At 45.5% G+C, this 23,966-nt stretch overlaps 2 protein-coding genes across 3 annotated transcripts in view; both read left to right on the top strand.

The window, feature by feature from the left end:
- Positions 1-11,256, top strand: part of Fam104b (family with sequence similarity 104 member B) — a 26,745-nt gene extending 15,489 nt beyond the window's left edge. For both annotated transcript variants that reach the window (XM_036175304.1, XM_036175303.1), the window contains exon 3: positions 10,231-11,256. In XM_036175304.1, coding sequence (XP_036031197.1) covers positions 10,231-10,464 — 234 coding nt within the window. In that variant the 3' untranslated portion in view covers positions 10,465-11,256. The remainder of the gene's footprint in view (positions 1-10,230) is intronic.
- Positions 1-23,966, top strand: part of LOC118574404 (protein FAM156A/FAM156B-like) — a 24,357-nt gene extending 391 nt beyond the window's left edge. Inside the window, exon 2 of the mRNA XM_036175302.1 lies at positions 20,393-23,966. Within this exon, the coding sequence (XP_036031195.1) occupies positions 20,516-21,130 (615 nt within the window). The 5' untranslated portion in view covers positions 20,393-20,515 and the 3' untranslated portion in view covers positions 21,131-23,966. The remainder of the gene's footprint in view (positions 1-20,392) is intronic.

Here is a 23,966-nt window from a genome sequence, read left to right as displayed (position 1 = left end):
ATGCTACTAACTACAGTGCTCTTCTTGCTTTCTCCCTGAAAACCTAAGAGCCAAGTGGGGTTGTGTGACGGGATTTGGGAAAGCTTTAGTGATGCTTGTGCTGAAGAGCTGGCATTTCAACTTCAACAGTCTTCACTTTAACAGCCAGAAAGGGGTTATGCCGCATGGTTTGAATGGAAGCATAACTTAGTGAGGAGGGGGCATTGTAAAGGTTTTCTGGACAAGTCTCATTAGGTAATGAGTAAGTATGGCTCAATTTTCCTTTCTCGAACAAGAGATACAAGGCCTATGAACATGGGTCTTCCTTGGGACACAAACAGGTAGGTTTTGGATAAAATGTACCCAGACCTACCTGAGTCAAGCAAGGAGTGTCTTGACAAGTTGAGTTTTCTGTTGCATATGATCACCTAAATATGTATACCAGCCTTTGTTTCCAAGGTTAGCATCCTTACACCTCTGCATATAAATCATACAAAGGTATGAGATATGGTAGTGCAAACATAAGATGGAAAGCTTTGGTTCATGTCTGTCTTCCTGATAAAGAACAATGGCTTCACAGTGCTTTCCTGATGGCTGAGTAAAACAATAATGGACAATGCAAGGACAACATGTGAGTCACTAGTACAGATCCCAGACCTTTACTCTGCTATTGATCACATGGGAACTAATGCTCAAGTTCCAAGGAAAACAGCAGTAAGACAAATGGGAAAAATACATTAAGGACCTCACACCTAATCTGGTTAGAATTCTGTGCATCCTTGATTTTCCCCAACGGCTGGGGGTACAGCTCTTTGTGACACCACTGTTTTAGGCTGGGTGAGTTAGGCTGTCTGCTGGAATGTTGGTAGCCTCCTATATATCTCTCTGGTGTTAGCAGTTTGTGGTCCATGCTGGTTAGTTTAACTGCCAGCCTCACAGGACATGGAACCACCTGAGAGGAGAATCTCTTTTTAATACTCTTCTGTATTCTTCAAAATTTCGTGCATGGACATGCTGTTTCGAGATCACCTTCTCCTACAATTTCTGCCTGCAGCTCTCCCCTGGACTCCCTCAACCAATATCGTTCTAAACCTCAGAGCCTCCTTTTCAGTGTGTATGCAGGTACCTGTTTAACCTACTCTGTCCAGCTGGTGCTTCTGAAGTGCCCAGAGACTTGGGGTCATCCACTGAGTCCCAGGTCCCTCTTCCCAGGGCCATCTACCCAGAGGGAAGCGGCTCTTCCTTCTCCAGCAGCCATCAGTGGGCAATAGCTCCTTAGTTAGAGGGACAGCCACAACAGCACCTCCCAGGAGATTAACCTAGCTTCATCATGTTCAGGTCTTGTGCAGGTAACCACAACTACCATGGATTCACATGTGCAACAGCCGTACCATAACCAGGGGACAGTGTTTCCCAGCATTCCTCCCTGTAATCTGGTTCTTACATTCCTTCTGCCTCCTCATCTACAATATTCCCTGAGCCTAATGGCAGGGGCACATGGGTGTGGATGTCACATCTGTGGCTGAGCACTCACAGTTGCTTAGTGTCAGCACTTTGACACTTATGTGTTTCTACATGGACTGCTACTCATTGCAACTAGAAGCTTCTCAAAGCAGTGTTGAGGGCAGTGCAGACCTTTGCATGCAAACCTAAATATTCAGGAGGCAGTTTAACAACACAGCCATTTAGCAGAACAACTACAAGTCGTCCCCCACCCCACCCAGCACTTTGAAGGAACCGTGGGCTCACCAATAATAGGTTTTGACTATGTTTACAGTGCCAGGCATACACTCATTCATGTGGAGCAGGCCTCAGATCTAATCAGGAGAAGAATTAGTTAGCCCCAGGCAGAGAACTGCAACTATGCCACCAGAGGACTCATCATGCCTGGCAGGCCAGTATTATACCGTGCAGGGTCCAGCAATGGGTAAGATCACGTATGTCTTTGCCCTCACAACAACCAGCGTGTATACCTTCTGGGTACTATGACCATTAGCATTTGTTCACCTCTGAGGCTGGCCTCACAATAGGGAGGTAATTTATGTGCCATGCTGAGATTATACTTAATGACCTATTGCTTCTGGGAATTACATTGTTCACCCACATGGAGTATCCTTGTTCAGAATAGTGTGGATGGGGGCTGGAGAGATGGCTCAGTCATGAGGAGTATTGTCTGCTCTTCCAGGAGATCTGGGTTCAGTTCCCAGAACCCCATGGCATAACCTGTCTGTAACTCAAGTTCCAGGTGATCTGACACCTTCACAGACATACATGCGAGCAAAACACCAACACATATAGGATAAACATATCATTAAAAAATAGCATGTATGACCTCATTTACCATCTAGTGTATTTCCATAAAGCTTCTTCATACATCCTTAGTTCTCCTTAGCATGTCCACATCCTGCCTTCTTTTCTCTACTCCTTTTCCCCTATTCTCACTTAAACTTTAACCCCCAGTATTTCCCTCACAGTCTTTCATATCACATGCCTTCCACCACCTCCTCTTGTTACATATATTTTACTTGGGGTCTAAAGCCATGGGTTCTCATGTGGCTTCTCTCTGCATATTTCACAAGAGTTAGCCCTTACCTAACCTCTCCTTTGCCCATTCCCATCACTCCAGAAACTGTTAGAATCCTTCAGACACCAGGATTTCCGCTCTCTCCTTTCATTTTACCAGTATTCTGTTATTTCCCATCTCTTCAATCAGATTTCCCCCAACCCAATGGCCTGTTTGTAGTTTCTTGGGTTCAAATTGGGCCCCAGGATAAGCACACAAAACAAAATATTTGAAGCCTGGTCCCACATACAAGTGAAAAGATGTGGGGTTTATCTTTTTGAGGATGGGGTGACCTTACTCATTGTAATTTTTTTCCAGTCTTGTTTGTTGACTTTCAAATATTCTTAACGAATAATTATTTCAGTCAGTTTGGGGTATGTGTGGCGGGTATGTCTTGATTGTTGGTGAATGTAGAAAGAGCCAACCCATTGCAGGTGCTGGCACTCCCTGGAGAAGGCATCTAGAATGTGTAGGAGAATAGGAAAGCCAGCTATAAGCAAATGATCAAGCAAGCAAGGATCCCTGTGCTTTCTCTCTCTGCTCTTAACTGGAGATGAGAACTTGGATCTGCAAGCCAAAGAAAAACTTTCAACCTTGAGTTACTTTGTGTCTGAGTGTTTTATCACAGCACCAGAAATGAACTGAGTAGGGCACCATTTCCATCTCTCTTGATTTCTTTATATGATCTGGAAGACAACATTAGAGGGCTCTGAGTCTCTTGTTGAGCCAAACAGATTTCATTAGTTGTGTTGTCAAAGCGTAAGCAAAGAGGGTACCTTCTGAAATGACATTCTTGGGAGATACATTCATTGGATGGGTGTGCATGGGGTGGGGGTGCTTGCCCAAAGATGGCCTAATAGATTGTAGACATTTTAAGAACCCTTGTCCATGGAGCATGCCCAAGTAAGGCAAACCCATTCAGGTGCAAGTTCACGTTAGAAGCTGAGTTGTGGATTGAAGATAAACATGTCCACGTGTTTTCTGCAGGTGAGGCATTCCTAGTCATCTTTTGTTTGTTTTTGAAATCCATTCCCTTCTTTCATACACATGAGGCAAAATAACTTATATCACAGGTTGAATTTTTCAGTTGAAACACAGCTTAGAACTCACGGTCTGGCCAATTTTACTTCCTGGACTTCAGAAAACCAGGATTAGTCCTGCTACCTGCACACAGAACTTTGGACAAGAGTGTCCTTCATTCTCTTGCTCATGAACAAAGTAGTAATGATTCAATAGTCTTCTGACTCATGAGAGTGTGTATCATTCTGGAGGGATGAGAGAAGGTGGGCCTCTAGTGCAAATGTGAGGAGCCTTTGGGTGTTCTTAGTCTAAAGACTTCATTGGGCATGGTTGGGCTTGTCAGTTTCAGTTAATAAAAAACAGCATGTAATTTCGGGTTACAGCGCGTTTAAGGATGATTTTTGTTACACTGTTGGCGTTCAGAAATGAATGCCTCTCAGGTATATAGGAATGGAGTATGATGGAAAGCTGGGGTTGTATGTAGAAAGATCTTGGATTCACTTTCTATTCACTTTAGGAAGCATTATCCAGTTCTACATCACGAATACACATGAATTCCCATTCAGTGTTTGTGATACTATTCCGTGATAACTTTGTCCTTATGGCTTCCGTTTCCATGTTCCCAGCATTTGTATCATGAGCCAATTGAAGGTCTCTTCCACCTCCTGTGAAGCCTGGAGACCTGCCATCCTTCTTCCAGGTGCTGTCTTCCTTCTCTCCTGTGTTCTAAGATGCTCTCTGCATTCCTGACACCGTCTTTCTGGCAGTTCCTTTTCTAAGATGCTCACTGAACCCGACTTTCTGCAGCCGCCCCTTCCTTGGCCACAGCTTACACTGGAGAACTCAACCTGGGGAGCCTGCTAACTCAACCCCGGGAATGTATGTTTACCCTGCCAGGTGTCCTCTGCAGTGACTGGGATGTTCTTGTGTGTATGTACAAAGCTCTCAGCGACTCTTTCCTCCTCCACTCTCTGGGTATCACTGATGTTCCTTCGTGTTTCTGCCAACATCATCAAGAGGAGCACAGCCTGTTTGGGGATGCTTGGCAAAACTGTGTGGGTGGCCTCTGTGTTCCTTGTCCTCCTTTCCCATCCAGCCACTAGAGCATCAGTCTGTTCGGCTCAATGGAGTTCTCAGCATGGTACCCCAGGCCTCCACATGTTCTTGCCATGACGGCTCTTGTGCTTTCTATGGCTGGAGAAATTCCCTAGGGGCCACAAACCCTCATCTTATCATCATGTGTCTGCCTCCCAAAATCTCCCTCACATTCTTGGGCTCTTGTTCTGCCTGTTGATATTCTGACTGTGCTACACTGGCTGGTGCAGGTGCCTTTCATTCTGCCTTTTCATCATTTATTTTATTCTTTAAGATCATAATACAATTACATCATCTCCCCCTTCCCTTTATCCCTTGAAACCCTTCCATATACGTCTCCTTCTTGCTCACTGTCAAAATTTTGCCCTCATTTTCTTTAATGTGATTACACACACACACACACACACACACACACACACACACACACACACACACACACACAGAGCGACTGAAAAATACAACCTATTGAGTCTCTGTAATCTTTTTTGCCTTTCTTCTGGACTGTGCATTTGGTATTGGATAACCAGATGGTGTGCTGTTTTCTCTCAGTATCCCCTTAGTTGACTGTATGTTTGATTTTTGTTTGTTTTGTTTTGTTTTGTTTTGTTTTGTTTTTGTAGCATTGGGTGACTCGGGCATTTCCTGTCCACTTTGGCATGTCTGTCATGGTTGCTCTTCAGTTGATGCTTAGGCCCTTGTGTGGTAAGACTTTACAGGTGCAGTTTCTGTCTTTCCAAGAAGACTGTCTCACTGTACACTCCCTGAACCTCTGGTGCCGCTATCGCACCCTTAGTGTTATCTTACATGTTGGTCTTTGTGGATCACAGGCATCAGAGCTGGGGAAGACTGCTGGTTGGGTCCCTCTTTTGCAAGCTTGTGCTCAAGAAAGGTAGTCAGTCACGGTAGCTAGTCCTCAGGGAGGAGGCATTCAGGTCAGGTCCTCTGGGGACAGGATGAGATTCCTGCTCCATTAGTAAATACACAATGTTTGGGTAGATTAGGCATTGCAGGGGCATATGCCTACCCAGGCATTCTCTCACAAGTGCAGCCCAAGTGAGTATTGCTCTGAGCCTACTGAGAAAAAAGCGCCACAGGTAATTCTCTGTCCTGTCCTCAAATAGAACTGTACCTGTTCTCTGCTGGCCACACAGCTTCTTTGGCTCTGAGGCAAATATGAGGACTTTATTAAGGCCTTGAACAAAGTATAAACTTGCCCATGTACATATACCTGGGCCACATCATCACTGTTGAGCACACCTGGGATTTTTAGATGGTGAGATGTTCTTCCCCAGATTCTTCTTAATATGCTTTTATTTTATAGAGTGTGTGGACCTGCAAGGATGTGCCCAAAACAAGTGCTAAACTATGTTGAGAGTGCAGATAAGCAAGAGTGGGCTTTGTGTGGCTGAAGAGATGGCTGTGCAGTTGGGAAGAGTAGCCTCTCTTTCAGAGAACATGGACATCCCTACTGAGAGAATTCCATCCACCTGTAACTCCAGTTGGAGAGCATGCATCCCCCTGTTCTGACCTGCACAGGCACCTAAGGACTCATGGTAAACACAGCATATACTCAAGAACACATAAATCAATCAATCTTTTTTGTTTGTTTGTTTGTTTGTTTGTTTGTTTTCAAGGCATGGTTTTTCTGTGTAGGCCTGGTTGTCCTGAAACTCAGTCTGTAGACCAGGCTTGCCTTGAACTCACAGAAATCCAACTTCCTTACTCTCCAAGTGCTGGGATTAAAGGCATGTGCCACTACCACCCAGCCAATAAGTATTCTTTTTTTTCCTAAAGGACTGGGTTTCCTACTTGAGTGGGCATTCTTAAGAGATGTTTTTGGGACCAGTCTGGACATGCTAAGAAGCATCCATGTGTCCATAAAATTTTGGACAGTCTTGAAGCATCAGGTCTTTTGTCTGGGACAAGAACTCACCTCTGAAACTGAGGTGGAGAAAGGTGACAATAGTATTGATCTGAAGAGCAGTTTGGGCTGTCAAAAGTGCAAGCCGATCAAGCAGTAAACCAATTCACAGTTGGTCCTGAATCATAAATATTTCTTTAATACAAAGATTCCTGCTCAAGGTCATTCTCACAGCAGGAATGTTACACAGTCCAGGCTTTGTTAGTGGGAGGACTGTTGATTAGATGAATAGCCACTGCAGATGGAGAAATCACAACTGGGGAGTAGGGGGTTAGTCTGTCTTCCCCACAATGGAGCACACTGAGCACTCCTCCCAAGGTCTCTTCTCCAGCACTACACTTCATTTCTCTAATCTCTTGTTTGAAGTCGGGAGGAATTGAGTCTCACATAGATTTTCATTGGCATTGTGGTAGTATTCTGTGCCTCAGTTACTTACAAAGTGAATCTTTGTCTAGAAGCCTCTTGCTATAGATGAGGTGGAAAGTAAAGATATCATAAAATAGAAATAATGGTTTCCCGTCTCTTGCTGTGTAAGTGTGTGCTGGTTTCAGTAAGAATGGCCCCAATAGGCTCATATATTTAAGTGCTTGATCCTCAGTAGCTACATCTGTTTGGGAAGGATTAGGAGGTGTGACCTTGTTGGAGGAGGTGTGTCACTATGAGAGTGGAATTGGAGGTTTCAAACCCCCATGCCATGCCATGCCATTCCTAGTTTGCTCGCTCTCTCTGTCTCTGTCTCTCTGTCTCTCTCTCCATCTCTGTCTCTCTCTCTGTCTGTCTCTCTCTGTCTCATGGTTGTGTGTCAAGTGATAAGTTCTTAGCACCTGTTCCTGCCCATGCCTGCCTCCCTGCTGCCATGCACTCTCCATGGTGGTCACAGATTCTTAACTCTGAAACTGTAGGTCTCCAGTAGCTCTTCTGTAAGCCACTTTAGTCATGGTGTCTTCACAACAATAGAAAGTAACTAAGACAACATTTGTGTGTTTCTGACCAATTTTTAAGTGTTGACTTAACTACCCTTCAGAGTTTTCAAAAGTCTTGGTAAATAGGCATCCCATAAGAAATCAGGAACATCATTCTATATCAGCAGAAACAAAACTGCACCTTCCTTGTTACCAGAAATGGGCCAGAAGACTCCATTTAGGTAATAGAAGTAATACCATTTTGATTAATTAAATTTATTTCAGACTTCTTTCTGTTCATTCTTTTTTCTTGTCTGCCTGCCTATCTACCTGTCTGGCTCTCTGTTTCGGCAGATTCTCAATACACAGCTAGGGCTGGCCTGGAACTCACCATGTAATCCAGACTGGCTTCCAGATCCTCCTGCCTCTGCCTCCCAAGTGGTGGTATATCAGGTATGTGCTAACATGCCCTGGCAGTTACTTGTTTAGTCATCTGGTTGTCAATATCAGAGACACTAAAGTTGTAAACCCCATCAATGACCATTATTGTAATAATTATGCCTGTACACGACTGAGGTAGAAATTTTATGTCAACTAGAAATGAGAGGCTGGTCATCTATTGTTTTCTTCTCAATGGCTCTGAAGAATTCCATTCAGGGTTGTGAGTTTTTCTGTAAGTTCTCACAGGCAGGATCTCAGGTAGCTCAAGGTCACCTCAACATGACTATTATGCTAAAGAGGATCATAACCTTGACATATTCTGATCCTCCAAACTCCACCAGGTTCCACACCAGTGCTTCTCAGCACCTGGTGTTCAAAACTGGGCTTCAACCCAGTACTTTGTGTGTGCTAGGCGAGGTGTCTACCCATGTCACCATATCCTCAGACCCTTAATGTACTATATCCCCTATTCATAGGATACAATAATCTTCATGACACAAGAGTGTAAACCTAATATGCTCTCATTTATGATGGTTCCCCTACTTGCCATATTGTTTAGAATATAGTCCAGAAGGAAAAAAAAAGTTAAAAAGTGGAAAGAAATAAAGAAAAAGAAAGAATAAAAGAACCCACACCAAACAACCAAGAAAGGAAATCTACCTAAGGGAAAGCAGAGTGTGTATTGGGTCATTTTATTCAATGTGATAGGTTACTTGGATAAGCAAAACATACCATATAATTTCTACATTTGGATTTTTACACTGGAAGTCTTTGAGGGGTACAGTTTGTCTGGGTTCCCCTGACACCACTTTCACAAGCATAGCCCTTAAACCCATGGAAAGCTATTTGACAGTTACACACAGATTCATTTGCCTTCTGTGTCTCTCAGGGACAGCCTTTGAATGCATGAATCTCATTGCATATTTCCTGCCATCGGATACCTGTGGGAGATGTAGTGAGATGAGGAGACCCACATGACCTGAGAATGACGACACATCTTGGTTTCTGTCCTTCTTACAGCTATGAACATGAAAAATGGTCTTATAAGTCATACAATACCGCTGGGGCAGTCGTGGCGAACGCCTTCAATCCCAGCACTCAGGAGGCAGAGGCAGGCAGATCTCTAAGTTTGAAGCCAGCCTGGTTTACAAACCGAGTTCCAGGATAGGATCCAAAGCTACACAAAGAAACCCTGTCTCGAAAAAAAAAAAAAAAAAAAACCAAACAAACAAAGAAAAAAACACAGAACAAACGAAAAAACAAAAGCCAAAAAACAAAACACACACACACACACAAAAAAAAAAAAACCCACTTACAATAGCAATATTGTTCACCATTTGTATTCAGATAAGGGTCATTGTGATCACCTCCTCCCCCTCTGAGAGTATTAAGATTAAAGGCAAGCAGTCCATGAGTGTCTGTCTGCACAAGTGTGTGGTCCTGTATCTAAGGTGTTACTCATGGTCCATGCATGTGAGGCAAGTACTCTACCATTGAGTTATATCCCTAGTCTACAGAATTCTAAAATAAGTCCTTTTGGCGGGAGAGGGGATCTAACAAAATATCACCAATATGACAAAGTGAAGTTATTTCCATGAATGACATTATTAAGAGCAAACACGCAGTATAGAAAACACACGGAACCACAAACAGGAGACCAAGGGGTGTCAGTCATTAGACATGCTGAGTGTTGCCATACAGCTGTCATTTCAAACTACCAAAGGCATTTCGAGGTATGAGTGGAGCCTTGAATTGCTTTAGGGAGAACAATTATGTCCACTCTGGGATCAGGCCTGGAAAGATCCTGTCATGTGTGTGTACCTGTGCATATATATGTTAATGGAGCTCTCCTCATTAGATCTTTGCCACATTGGAATGCGGATCTGCATTGCATCTTAGTTGTTTCATCCAAATCCCTATCACAGTCTGCAGCATTGATGGCTGCTTTCTCTGGAGGTTGGCAGCATACTTCCCTGGTGCAGGTAATTGGAATGCACAGTACAAACAGGGCCAGAGGATATGTGGAGGGATTTGCAGTGAGAAAGCCTGTGTTTGAACCCTCTCCCTGACATTCTCAGAGACTGGCCTTTGGGCCTGTGGGACTTCTCTTTCCTGGTCTGTCAAATGGGAATGATTAACACCAGCTTGAGCAATAGTGCTGCTGTGAGAAAGGAATGAGCTACCCAAGTGATTGGACTTTATAGACTGTGAAGCCTGTTGTAGAGTGTGATGCCAGTATTCTTCAAGCTGAACAGGAAATGATGAACAGTATCATAATAGCCATCCTCCTTCTGTCTTTCTCCTTCCAGTCGTCAAGCTGTGATAATGAAAGGATCCACAGCAGCATCAATAACCCCAACAGAGAAAGTGTACCAGAGAGCAGCTTAAACCAGAACATTGCCGAACTTAACTCCAATATCCCCGAGTTCTCCCACGAGGACTATGCATTGTTCCAAGGTCATGGTCCTTACTCCCACATTAACCAGATCTTGAAGGAGGCTCACTTCTACAGCCTACAGCAGAGAGGACAATCTTCGACATGATCACCTAGGCGTCCTCCTCCCTTGTTTATAAAAAGCAATGGCATTCACATAAAGCAGTCTTGGCTTTTGTCTGTATTTTCAGTAAGAGTTCAATGGGCATTTGTAATCTTTTGCTGGTTTGCTCCACTATGGCGATTTCAAATGGTCCTTCATGACAGTTTGATATGTTTTCTGTCAAGTCTGGTGTCCAGTTCATGTTAAAATAGCAACATGAGGACTTCTCCTGATACTGAATGACTTATATGTCCAATTCGGGTTGGGTTCCAAGTCACTCATCTAGGGTCTCTGTGTTAAATGTTGTTTTAAAATGTGACTCCTTCTGAAAAGCTAAGTGGCCCAGAAAAGAATGTGTGGTTTTTATTAAAACTTGGAAGAAGAAACAGTAACAAGAAACAAGCCAACCCCAACCGGTAATGAGCATTGGGTAGGAGGGAGAATGTGACTTGTTGTCATTCTGAAATGAAGGACAGGGCCACGCCTCAGAAGGGAGATGTTCTACAAAATCAGTCTCTACTTATAATGGTGCCAATGTCAGCCCATGCAGTTAGTTGTAAATGTGAAGCCTGTGTCTAGTAACTGCACTCTTTGTATTCCAAGGGAGAAGCCTTCTTCCTTCAATGCTCCTGTGTGTGCCCTTCAGACCTTGTGCAAAGCACTTGTAATTCTGTCAGAGAAGTGCATAGCAATGCCGTGGCTTAAGTGCAAAATCTCCTTGTGAACCGCTTATGTATTGTTCCTTACAGTTCCATCTATTATGTCTAATGGTGATAAAGTCTAAGCTACTGGACATGATTTCTGACTCGAGGTATTGTAAAGTTGGGTGGGATGATTGTCCATTGTATTACAACTCGTTCGTGGGGAAGAGGGCATCTCACATCATCAAAATTCATACAGATGTTTGGGGCGGGCTGGGCCAGTGGAACAGTATCTGTTTACCCTGTGGCAGTCCCCAGTAGTGATATAACTGTCAGCACAAATGCTGTGACTTGTGATGAGTGAACTGAGGCACCATTAGAAGAACCAGGCATGCCACTTAGGGATGACTCTGTCCCTGAGGTTAGTCATATCTAGCAACCAATCCTACCTGTGCAGGGACTCACTTCTTTAATGCTTACACTTTTTCCATGATCAGGTCAGTGGTCAAGGAACCAGAATGCATCATGCTTTCTGCCCTATAGTTGTAAGGGCTACAATGTGTTTTAACATTTAATTAGAAAAGCCTTAGTCTGTTTGGTACCAAGCTCTCTATATTGGGAACTACATGCCATGCAAAGGACGTTTTTTTTCTCATGAAATTTTTTATTCATTTCACATACCAATCATTGATTCCCCTCTTCTCTTTTCCTGCCCCTCCTGCCTTGTCCCCGCCAACCCACCCCCATTCTCTCCTATAAGAAGGTAAGGTCTCCCCCATGAGGAGTCAGCAGAACCTGGTACATTCAGTAGAGGCAGGTCCAAGCCCTTCCCCCTGCATCAAGGCTGTGCAAATTGTCCCACCATAGGGGGTGGTCTCCAAAAAGCCACCCTATGCACAATGGATGGATTGTGATCCTACTGCCAGGGGGTCCCCAATGGAGACAAAGCAAAAGACATTTTTTAATGGCTCCTGTTTCCTAAGTTGGAGAAGCAGGTCTTTAGGGGAAGACGCTAGAGTTTTTGCCAGGCGACAGTTAACAGATACTTGGTTAACATTTTCTCTGTATGAGTAAAGCAAACAAATAATAAAGAGGAGAAGGAATCTGAAATCTGAAACTGCATATGTGCAACACAGTTCCAGAACACCTAAGGAGAATACTGCAGGGTGAAATCTATAGCAGGATGCTCACCATGAGTATGCAGCTGTAACAGTCATGCAGGTGTGATCTCTTGGGGGATAAAGGTGCTTTTAACCTGGCCTGACATCCTGAGTACAATCCCTCACAGCCAGGCGATGTATCCAGAGGATGGACTCCAGAAAGTCAGAAAGTGGTCCTCTGCCCTCCTGAAAGGAGAAAATCTCAATCTCTCTCTCTCTCTCTCTCTCTCTCTCTCTCTCTCTCTCTCTCTCTCTCTCTCTGTCTGTCTCTCCCTCTGTCTCTCTGTCTCTCTATCTCTACCTCCTTCCCTCACTCCCTCTCCCTCTCTCCCCCCTCTCTCCCTTTCTTGTCTCTTCCTTTTCCCATCTCACACTTCACCTGGGCTAGCCCAAATCTCTCCATGTAACCCAGGCTGTCATGGAACAGAAGGTGGACAGCCGGCCTCTGCTTCCAGTGTGTAGGATCCACTGCCTGTGCCGTCATGTTTGATCTTTCTAAAACGTTTATTTGTGTTTGTTTTTAAAGTCGGGCTCTGACCATGTGACCAAGCTGGAACTGGAATGACTATGTACCTCCAGGTGGACTCAAACTCCTGAAAAAATCTGCCTGCTTCATCTCTTGTCCTGTTTCAACACCTTACTGTCTTTTCAAGTTATTTAACTGGTTATCGTCAGCCTATGTCCTAACAGATCCCAAGTCTTTATTGGAATGCTGTAACCTCACCCTCCACAAATGTCCCTCATGTAAAATACAAGTATTTTTGAAGTAACCAGAAGGCAAGAGAAGGGATCCTTTTCCACTGAAGAATCAAGTGTCTGGAAGAAGGAAAGAAGGTTTCGCCAAGGGTGATACAGGGGTTGTTTTTAGGGAGTAAGGACCTAACTGGCCTCTAGGAACAACCTAGTATGGGCTACACCCCAGTGAGTTCCTCCCAACACTCCTTGAGGCAGAAGTAGGATGAGCTTTAGAAGTCACAGGCAGGGAGGGCAACTTGACACAAGTCATCCACCTGTGGAATCAGGTCCTGAAGAAAGTGACAGGAGTCCATGAGCAGCTTAAGGCACACAACTGCAAGGAAAACACCAGAGTTGAAAACTGGGTCTTTTCAACGTTGTAGAAGCTCCCTTTCCTCTAATGTAACTGGGCTGTTTTAGGCAAGGCCCGTTGATTCTAGACACTTCCGCAGGAGATGCCCACTCATTGCATTGTGCAACTAGACAGTATTTAAGCCTAGTGATGCCATCCATGATGCGTACAGTGGACCAGAGAATGAGCAACAGTCTCTCCCTCTTCTTCTCTTCTACCCTCTGCTTCTCTGTCTCCCCCACCTGCCTCTCTCTCACACACTCTGTCTCCCTCCATCTCAGACCTTCACTCTCTCTCTAGCTCTCTTTCCCCCCTCTCTCCCTGACTTTAGTCCCTCCCTCTCCAAATCAAGAATTTGGGCCTGAAATCCACATCCCCTTGGTGGTTTTTCATGCACAACTACTACTAGATGCATGGAGGAGTTCAACATCTCTAGTCAGGATGGGCTTGTCTATTCATGGCCACAGACAAGAGGGATATCTTGACTTACACAAGAAGGAATTTGAGGGACAAACTTTATGGTCCCTTGATTGTACCCACTGAGTGACCCCTGGACAAGTCCTAATGAGCAGAGGAGTTTCTTATGTATTCCTTCCTGGATGTCCTATCACCACCATTATTGTGAAGTTCCTCGGTTAGGCCAAGGGCAGATGGCACTGGTTTCCCTTTTTGATTTTTCACTTGAGAGACATGACAGTCACTTGCATAATATCACAATCCTTTCTACTTACTCACACATGGTCCCTGCTGCAGATTAACATGTTCATTAGATCATTTCCTCTGGGGAATCCTTTTCTGTCTACTTGACCCAACACAGAACAGACTGACACAAAGGCCACTTCGAGCTCTCCATCAAACCCTAACTGTTGAGGTTTTTTCTGAAGCCTGTGCCAATCTCTACATCATCATCATTTTCCCATATCATGTGAGGGTTGTGTAATAAGATCACTAGTGTTCCCACCAATTGAGGCAGATTTTGGAGCTGATAATGACTGCTATCTCTTCCTTTGCTGCTTGGGATCAATTTTGGGGGATTGTGGCCAGGATGATTTCTGCAAAGAAGAAATGTTTTTTAATGAACTAAGACTAGAGAATGGTAAACAAGCATTCTTCACCAGGTAGACCTCACACTCTGGGTCTGTGTGTGTGTGTGTGTGTGTGTGTGTGTGTGTGTGTCTGTCTGTCTGTCTGTCTGTCTGTCTGTCTATCTTTCTGTGTCTGTGTTTGTATCTGTGTGTATGTGTTTTTTAATAGCATTTGATAGGGACCAGGTTCATAAACATGACACACATTCTTGACCTATGTAAGAAGTTTAATATTGTTACAATCCTTATTGACTGCCCTTTGCCACACTTGCAAACACTGCATTTTTATATGTAAGATTCTTGTTATAGCAAAAATTAGTTGTCAAATTTCAAAACACATAGCACATACAGGATAAATGAAGCTAAAGAGGAAGACCTGATAATTGATGGCCCTCTGGGGAGAAACACTACTGTTGATTTCTTCTCATGGAAGAGGAAAGTTGTCTGAGGACTTGCCTTCCAATAGAAATGAAAACACAAGCCTGCTGCTGGAAGCCTGTCATCCCATCTAGCTGGGAGGCTGAGGCAGGAGGATGACAGGCTCTAAGGCAGAGCTACAGACTGAGTTCAAGCATAGCCTGTGTAGGGTCTGTGAGGCTTTGTGTCAAAAGAAAATTCCAAAAGAGAAGGCTGTAAACATAGCCCAGTGGTAGCTTATGCCTACTATATATCAGGCCGTAGGTTCAATACCATGTACAGAAAAAAGTAAACATACATGAATAAATGAATCCTAGTAAAGTGTCCATAAGTTTTATGGGAGACATTTCCTATGTAGGCATCCCTCAGGAGTCAATGTAAGTATGAGATCAGACTGCATCTTCTTTCCTACTAGTGGAAAGTTGCAAAGAGGTAATGTAGCACACAGGGACAACAAACATGCTGGTAAGTTACTCAACAAATAGGACAGAAAAGATGCAATCATGACCTTCACTGCCACTCTGTTTTTACAATGCTTGGTCAGGTGGTATCCATGTGACCCAGGACTGGGACGTTAACTTCCTACTGCTCATCTTTAGCATAGTCAGTTATGTCTCCTTTATGTTCTGAGGGTCTTCATTGTTGATGTTGACTTGACACATGTTTGGTGATTTCCCAGCTCTTGGAGTGGCCTCATTCACTCCAATACTAACAGTCTAGTTTTGATTGGCAGCATCCAGTCATTAACAGTACTGTGTTTGCTTTGATACTGTTGTGGTCCTTGGTTATGCTTTTCACCATACTGAGGTTAGGCCCTTGTTCATTATGCAATGTGCTTCCCTAATGCCTCAGACTGATTACATGGCATTTTATACAATGTCCATGGATCTAGGTCTGTCAAAGTCAGAGACTGAAACTCCACAATATGGACCTCCAAGGGTCTTGGGCCTCATCAGAGGAAAGATGAACCAGAAAGGCATTAGTCCAGTTTAACCTACAACTTAAACAATAATTTGAAGAGGCAGTTCACCCACAAGGTCTGAATCTGGAATACTGCCTGGGGAGCCACTATTGGCAAATGGACCGTGGCACATAGGAGGCAAGTGGTGAAGGTTCTCAATCTGGATGGAGAGTGACATGCTTGATCTGTTTGCTAGGATCTGGTCATCTGGAGGGGACTGGCTGGTGCTGAGAACCTACAAGGGTAAAACCCGGGATCACATTGTGTGGAACTACTGGAGACCAATTTTTGGAATGTTTTATCAGAGTTTAAAGAAGAATGCACAAGTCAAGTGTAGTAAGGGCAGGCATTTCCCCATCAGTCGGAATGCCCCCATTCCCACTGGGAAACGTGTAATTTAGGCAGAGAACCAAGTATCCAGTAGTGAGCAATGGGGATTTATTTCCCTACATTGGGAGAGCCATGTTCTCCATTTTCAGCTTAAGAACCTAGATGCCTTGGTAAGTTTTATAGATAGGCAGATTGGTGTCAGCTAGTCTCTCATGCAGGATCTTGAGAGGCAGAGGCAAAATCGTCAGGAGTTGGAGGCAGGCCTTGGCTGCCTAACGAGATCCATCCCAAGGGGCAAACATTGCACACATGGAGCTTGCATGTGAGAGCATGTTTATAATTGTGGAAGACACAGACACATCCACACATATTCAATAAGCATAGTGGCCAATTCCTATAATCCCAGAGGAGGCAAAGGAAGAAGGTGGCCAGAAAGTTGAGATCATTCTGTGTCACATAGTGAGTTCCAGGCCAAACTGCACTACAAGTGAGACCTGAAATAAGAAATTAAAAATAAATAAATTCATGAAGGATTTAAATGAATGCGTAAATCTGTGTTCTGAACGGAGAACTTTAGTAAGTTAATAAGGACATATAATGCTTTCAGAATGGAGCAGCCACAGTGGGTGGTGGAGCAGTTGTCCTAGTCCCATTGCTTTCATGTGAAGGACACCCGCCTACACCCCAGGGCCACCGAAATCTTCTTATCTGACTTGATGATTGCCCTGCCAGCACTGAGCTTCCAGGACAGGGTAGCTACTGTTGGAGGTAAGAGCACCAGGGTTACTCAGTCATCAGGACGTGTTTCCTGAAATAAGGGGGGACAGCAGGACTGACGTGAGACTATGCTGCCACATTGCTGTCCTTAAACGATAGTGTGGCTATGGCATCCATTGTATTTCATTTCCATTTGCCCTTTTCTTCTTAGTTTAGCCAGGCCACCAAACCTGACATTTGCATTGTGGCATTTTCAAGGCCTAGGTTTGGAGATCTCATCTCACTAGTGCTGTCCACTGGCACGAGCGCTATGTCTGTGCCAAGAGGCTTCACATGCATACGCCTGGCTGGCCTGGAACTGCTCTTCTGCCACGTCGTGAATATCCGCTCCCATCAGGTAGAGACCTTGCCGGTTTCAGAGCTTGCCAGTAGAGACCATCTCCAACTTACCGGTTTCAAACATGGTCTTACTGTCCCAATAGGTAGAGAGCTCTCAGGCTTGCTCTTTTCCTTTCATCTACCCTCCACCTAGAATTTGTCCAGTAAGCTGCAGCTTCAGTAGTGTCCCATCAGCCAGTCTCAGCTGGACTTGGAAGATTCCCACCCCCGCTGTGGGCATCACTTCTATCCCCATCATGAGGTATTGAGGGCCCATTGAATTCTTAAAAGAGTAAATTAAGGGCATTATTCTCCTTTGAATCCCTAGAATTCTTTGTATGTCTGGGAACATCTATAGAAATACTTCTTTGAACACAATTGATCAGTAGTGCAAAATATCAGTGGAAGTGCAGGGATATAGTGAGGGAACTGGCATGCTCTCAGCAGCCACAGCAACCTAGCCACTGCTTTTAAGGTAATGTGCCCAAACCTTTGCCCCATCCCACATTGTTTGCTTCATGGATCTGTGTGAGTGGCTACCCCTTTAGACTCACCTTGTGACCCCCTGCTCCCCACTTCAAAACCCTGAACCACATTGTCCTTGTACCCAGAATGTGTTCCACACCCCCACCAGCCCTCCACCTTATCCCAGATGATTCCCACTCCTCCCATAACTGGCAATGCAAAGGTATCCTGGGATGGCTTTGTTTGGTTTGGTTTCTGTGCTACCTAATCCTGAGATAGATCGTAGTTTTGTTCATGTATCAAGACCAAAGCCAACTAAATATTTATTTTTTGAGTGTAATATCTGCCACCCCAAAATACTTTGCCTCCTGAATAAAAGGATCCATATGGGTTCTCAGCTCAGATCCTAGAGCACCTGTAAGTCCCCCATGAATATCACTTACTGAGCAGTAGAAAGAAGGTGAGTGCCCTCACCAGAAACCTGGTCTCCAGTATGGACTAGAGCTAGTCACACAGCAGGGATGGAGGTATCAGCAGCCCTCCACAAAGATGAGCTTTCACATGGGCACCCACACAAAGAAATGGTCTCCCTCCTCCAGTTTCTTGTGGCAAAGCTAAAAGAGAGCTGTGTGCCCTCTGCATCCCTCATTCCCACCCAGCTAAGCCTGCCTCTGCCTCTGTTGGAAGTGGAAACATGAGAGACACTGAAAACACACAATGTGTCAGGTTGAGTTGTAGAATGGCTATCTTTCTGAAGAATGGGCCCTCATAGGCCTGGTAAGGAGGATTGCAATGCAGTAGGGAACTAATGCACGGGGAGAGATCTGTGCCTTGGTGAAATACAAGTTGGTGTTTAAGGAGTAACTTGGTTTCCTATGAAACCATTGCCTCCAGGGAAGAAGCAGGAACGGACATGTTGGGTGAGAAAGGTATGCATAGCATTCTGAATATCTTGATCATCAAGGGGGAAGACATATTCCAGAAAACCATTGTGCTGAAGATGGGCTGTCACCAGGTATCATTAAGCTAACCATGTTCGCTGTGATCACGGCTGCCATTCGTAGTTGGATGAGCAGAGGGAAGTGGAGTGGAAGGGGCAATGACCATGTAGCTGTACCAGGGACCTTCCTCAGTGGCTGCATAGAAGAGCAAAAACCAAGTCCTGAGGAGGTGAAAAAGCAGTGGCATATTTTCTGATGACTTTGATAAAGAATGTGGACTAGTTTCTCTTTCAAAGTCTCGCCCTCACTTTCGTTCCTTCTCCAGCACCCTTCCCTTCCTGACATCCCTGGCTGCCTTTGAATTTCCTGAATCTCATGCTCAGGAGGCTGCAAGATTGAGTGGCAGCTGACTAGCAGTGCTGCCAAGTGACATTATTTAGTATCTCCTTCCTGGAAGCAGTTTCTTCACTTCCATGTAGTAGCAAGCTTAACTTGATCCCCATCACCAACACCACACACATACACACACACACACACACACACACACACACACACACACACACACCACACACACAGGTGAACAAATACAGAGAATGTCTTCTTTCAGTTATCCCCCATGCCTGAGCATAGGGAACCTTCCTGAAGGCTGCCTTCCTCAGCCTCCACGGTTCTCAGTCTTTCAAGTGTGCAGAACAGGCAGTCACTCGGACAGAGTAAGGCCAACTCCACCTTGCTGCTATCTGCAGGCAGAGGTGTGACTCTCATGTCCACATCTATGAGTAACTAAACAGACTCTGCCCTCTTTCCCTGATGCCACCTTTACCCAGATTGTCCAATACCCCTTTGGTTTTACTTCCTGCCTTTCACCGTCCTTGCTTTTCCCTTGGGTGAGGAGACTCGTGTGTAACACAACAGTTTTCAGCTGTCAGACATGCTTTGGGGAAGCAGTTTGCATGCACAAGTGAAAGGACAAAACCCCTGGAATTGCAGAGTGCAAGAACGGACTTTGGCTATGGTTGTCACAGGCCAGTTGATGAGTAGGTGTAGGAAAACAGGAGGTAAAGGCAACACCATATTCAAGTAGCTGAGCAGTAGTTGGCTCTGAGCGCTAGCTACATCAGGACATCTATGGCTGAAACTTAATGGCAGGCAACGTTTACTTTTAGGCTTTTGTCTAAAGTCACATGTTGCTACACAGGAAAGAGCAGAGTGAATGAAAGGCCCTTGCCAAGATTCTATCATTCTCATCACAAGGAGGGAAATTTGGTTATGATCTCAGAGCATGTCATGGAAGTGTTCACACAGGCAAATTCTAGTACAGCATGGCAAGCCAATGATCAGAGAAGGGGGAAAATCAGAGACGGGTGAGGTACTAGGGTTCAAATCCTTGTAAGCCCATAAAAAAATCTGCCCTGTGAATTCATGTAGACACCTGTATGAAGAATGGCGATCACTGTCCATTCATTGCAGTTGAGTGGCCTTTGAGAGAGGGGCTGAGAGTGAGGCAAGAATCAGTGTGGTTCACCATATGATCCCTTCCTCATGAGCTTTCAGGCATGAGAAAGAGTGCCAGCTGCCATCCAGGAATGCTGTTGATGTACCATGCCCTGTGCTAAGCTCTCTGGACATGTATCATCTCTTGTAACCCGAGGAAGAAGCCTGGGAGGTGGCCCCATTTTGAAGATGAGGGACAGACAAAGTGAGATGAATAATCATGGGCTTTCTTTCTTCTCTTCTCACCTCTTGTTACAGTCTGCATTTTCCCGGCTGCACACATTCCTCCTGACTATCGCCCAGTTATTCCACAAGCCTCCACCTTCACTTTGCCTCCCGGAACCAGGGCTCAGCGTGGCCTCCAGCTCAGACTAGAGCCCCATGGATCCGCTGCAGACATGGGATCCAATGTCGGTTTCCATGCCCTCCCGCATGGCCACTGTGACACGCTCCCAGGAGTCCTCAGCAGGCTCTCAGCCTTCCTCCTCAGAAAAGCTAAGCATGGGCCTCAGTGGCCTGAGCCTCTGCCGCAGCTCTGGCTCAGTGGCCTCTGCTCCTCTGTCAGAGGGCCTGCTCCAGCAACAGGCCCGAGAGAAGAAGGCCCTGTGGCAGCAATACTGGGAAAAGCAGGGCTTTCCTCAGAGGAAGAAAGTCTTCCTGAGACACTCGAGACGCTGGCACCGGGATCACATGGCACCTTACCTGCTTGAAAGGGTTGTCAGAGGCTCTCCCTCAGGTGACAGAGCTCAGAATCAGCTCCAGTGCCAGGGCCACATGCCGAACATTGCTGGGTTGACTGGAGACGGGAACAAGGCTCCCAACCCTCCCTCCTGGGAGACGCTGGTACAGGGCCTCAGTGGCCTCACCCTCAGCCTGGGAGCCAACAGACCGAGCCCCCTGCCCGAGGGGCCTGGGGAGCAGCAGGAGCCAGAGCAGATGCTCCAGCTGGAGAGGCAGCAGGAAAGCATGAGGATGTTCCAGAGGATGCTCAAATAGAGGATGGAGGAAGGCTGTGGAGTTGGCTCCCAGAGGATGGAGGTGAAGACGGATTCAGACAGTGCAGCAGAGCCAGCTCAGGGGCCCAGTCCCTTCTGAGATCAAGGCAGTCAGCTGCCTTTGGATGAGTCCCAACACTTGTTGTCCTAGGAAAGGCTTCAACTTTCCTGTTTATGCCTTTAAGCATGCCTTTGTGGGTATGGTGGTGTGTGTTAGCCAGTACAAAAGGAAACTGGGGACCAGGGATTTCTGAACCGCCATCTTGTGATCCCACACAGAGTTTTCCCTCATTTTTCGTGGAATCCAATGCCCCCCATCTTCCTGTTAAAAAGCACCAACATTGTGTGTATATGTAGATATGTAAATGTATATGTGATGTATATATAAGACATATATATGTCTTCTATATGCCTTCTTGATGTCAGTTTATTGAGTGCCCCAGAAAAGGGCTTACAGATATGATGGGATGCATGTTCTGGATAGCAGAGACAGATTGATGTTCAGCTTCTAGAAGTTGAAGCACGGGAATGCAGGCTTAAAGCAGCTAGCAACCTAATGCACTGTATTGGGTAAAATATCCAGGGTTTGAACCTACAAGGAACAAGAGAAGAGTCCCTCTTTAGCCATACCAAATCCTTCATCTCTGGCGGAATTACCCATGTGTTCATTCAGCTATTTCCATAGCAGAGTCTGACTTGGAATTTCATAACTGCATCACAACCAACCCGCTGCCTCTTCATCTGCTCAATAAAATCATTTAAAGACATGCAGCCAGGTCAGGAAAGGCATAGTCTCATGGAGATGAGGAGACAAAGAGAAGAGACGCTCAAGTATGCATGCTGGCGTCAGTATGGACAGTTTGAGGAATGGCCAAGGACTGTACTGAAGGAAGGTTTAAGTGGCATCATTATAGTGCCAGACGCTGGTATACATATCGTTATCACCAGAAATTTGTGATAAGTGGCGAATGTTCATAAGGACTGTCTTCACGAGTCCCAAGTTTTCCAGTAATGACAGTATAAACAATTGTGGCCTGACTATACACATATTATAGAGTGGAAGTTGGGAGGTCAGTTTGCCCTCAAGTTTGCTCTTACAGGTCAAGGACCAGCAGTGGAAAGTATTCCATAGGTTTATCAGTGGTAGTATTGGGGATCTGTGTGTACTCTGTGTCTCTTAGCTGCTAAAGACTCTGATGGTTCAAGAGAACAGATGGGAGGGCAGAATGCACCCCTTGTTGAATTGACAAGAGGACCAGCCTTTGACCTGCCTGTATGCCACACAGGTGGGGAGGGCTGGGGCCTTATTCAAATGAGGGAGTTGGCCATGGCTCCACTTGCTGCTTAGCAACCACTGTGCAGTGTCTCAGTGCTAGAGCGAGCTGGTGGAGGTTCAGAAACACATCTCTGCCAGCCATTACGGGGTGCCCTGATTGCTCTGAGTGTGAAGGCATCCTGTCAGGATAAACCTTCCTTGTCATTTGGCCATGAGAGGCAGAGCCTGTTGTCTTCTAGGCAACAAGGGGAGGCTGTGAGACATGTCACTCTCTGTGCTCTTTGTGCCCTGACTTCTTGCGCGCCCCCTGAGCTGCAGTCACTGGACAGGGCACCTGTACCTCTGTCTGAGCAGAGGGATGTGTCAGGGCAGACAAGTGTGTTTCACCTTCCCCAACATTGAAATGATTTGCTTTTTTCAAGTCTGTAGTGTCCTGTGCTTGCAGCAGACGCCGTGAAATGCCCTGTTCCAAATGTGAAAACATGTTCTCTTCTACGACCAACTGCCTCCTGTTGTTAATGTGGACTGGAATGTCATCATGTGGTTTTGTCAGAGATCTGGAGAGGTGAAGAAACTGTAGTGGTCTCCACCCTAATCCAGGAGTCAACTTGTTTGTTCAACACGTTGTGAGTTTTGTAACACACGGTCTAAGCCACACTACTGATGTGATAACTTTCCACTACAGTTAAGTTTGCCTTGTTACTTTGCAATATTCTTTCCATGATACAGCAATGCTTACTTTTGTCCTTTTCAATAGTGGATCTCTTTTAGCAGGTGCTGTGGTTTCTTCCTGTCACATCTTCCCTACCCGACTCTTCACCTGCCTGACAGTCTTCTTGATGGCACCTCTTCATGCCCTGTGACCACGGGCTCCTCGTCAGAATATACATCGGTGATGTTTCAGAGAGAGATGACAGAGTAGGAGGAGGTCACTGAACCATGTGGCCTAAGGGCCACCTCCCTGGATAGTCAAGTGAGCCACCTCAACCAATGCCAGGATCCGCTGTGATTCTGCTGGCAGGGTGGATGCAGGAACTTTAGGCAGGATGGTCCAGGCTCAGCTGCCAGAACCTCTGCCCCACCCCTGGGAATCTCCATGCCTTCTATGGATAGCAACACTGAGGGCTTGGCCGAGAACTCTGCCCCAGGCATCTTGGTGGTCCCTGCAGCCTCCCCCATGCTCCCTGCTTTCCCTGCCGGGTGGTCTTCTGTTCAGACGAGGTAGTCTGAACATTGTCCTTTACATTGTCCTCGGTTGTTGGAGTCCCATTGATGCAGCCACTTGAGCATGACTACTGACTCATCATCTTCACCTCCTTTAATTTCATTTCTTAGTCCCGCTCCAGGGGTTGAGCTGTACAATTATACATGTGTGTTGTATGATTGAGTGCCTGCAGGTGTGTGCAAGTGTGGGCAATCGTGCCTGTGTGGCTGGTGGTCTGAGGCTGACTCTGGATGTGTTGCTCTATTCCTTTCCATCCTGTGTTCTGAGACAGATCTCTCCCAAGATCCTGGAAGTCACCAATGTTGTTTGATCTGGTAGATAGTGAGTCCCAGGAAT

This window comes from Onychomys torridus, chromosome X, assembly GCF_903995425.1.
Source record: "Onychomys torridus chromosome X, mOncTor1.1, whole genome shotgun sequence".
NCBI classification, from domain to species: domain Eukaryota; kingdom Metazoa; phylum Chordata; class Mammalia; order Rodentia; family Cricetidae; genus Onychomys; species Onychomys torridus.
This window is presented reverse-complemented; position numbering and strand designations above follow the sequence as displayed.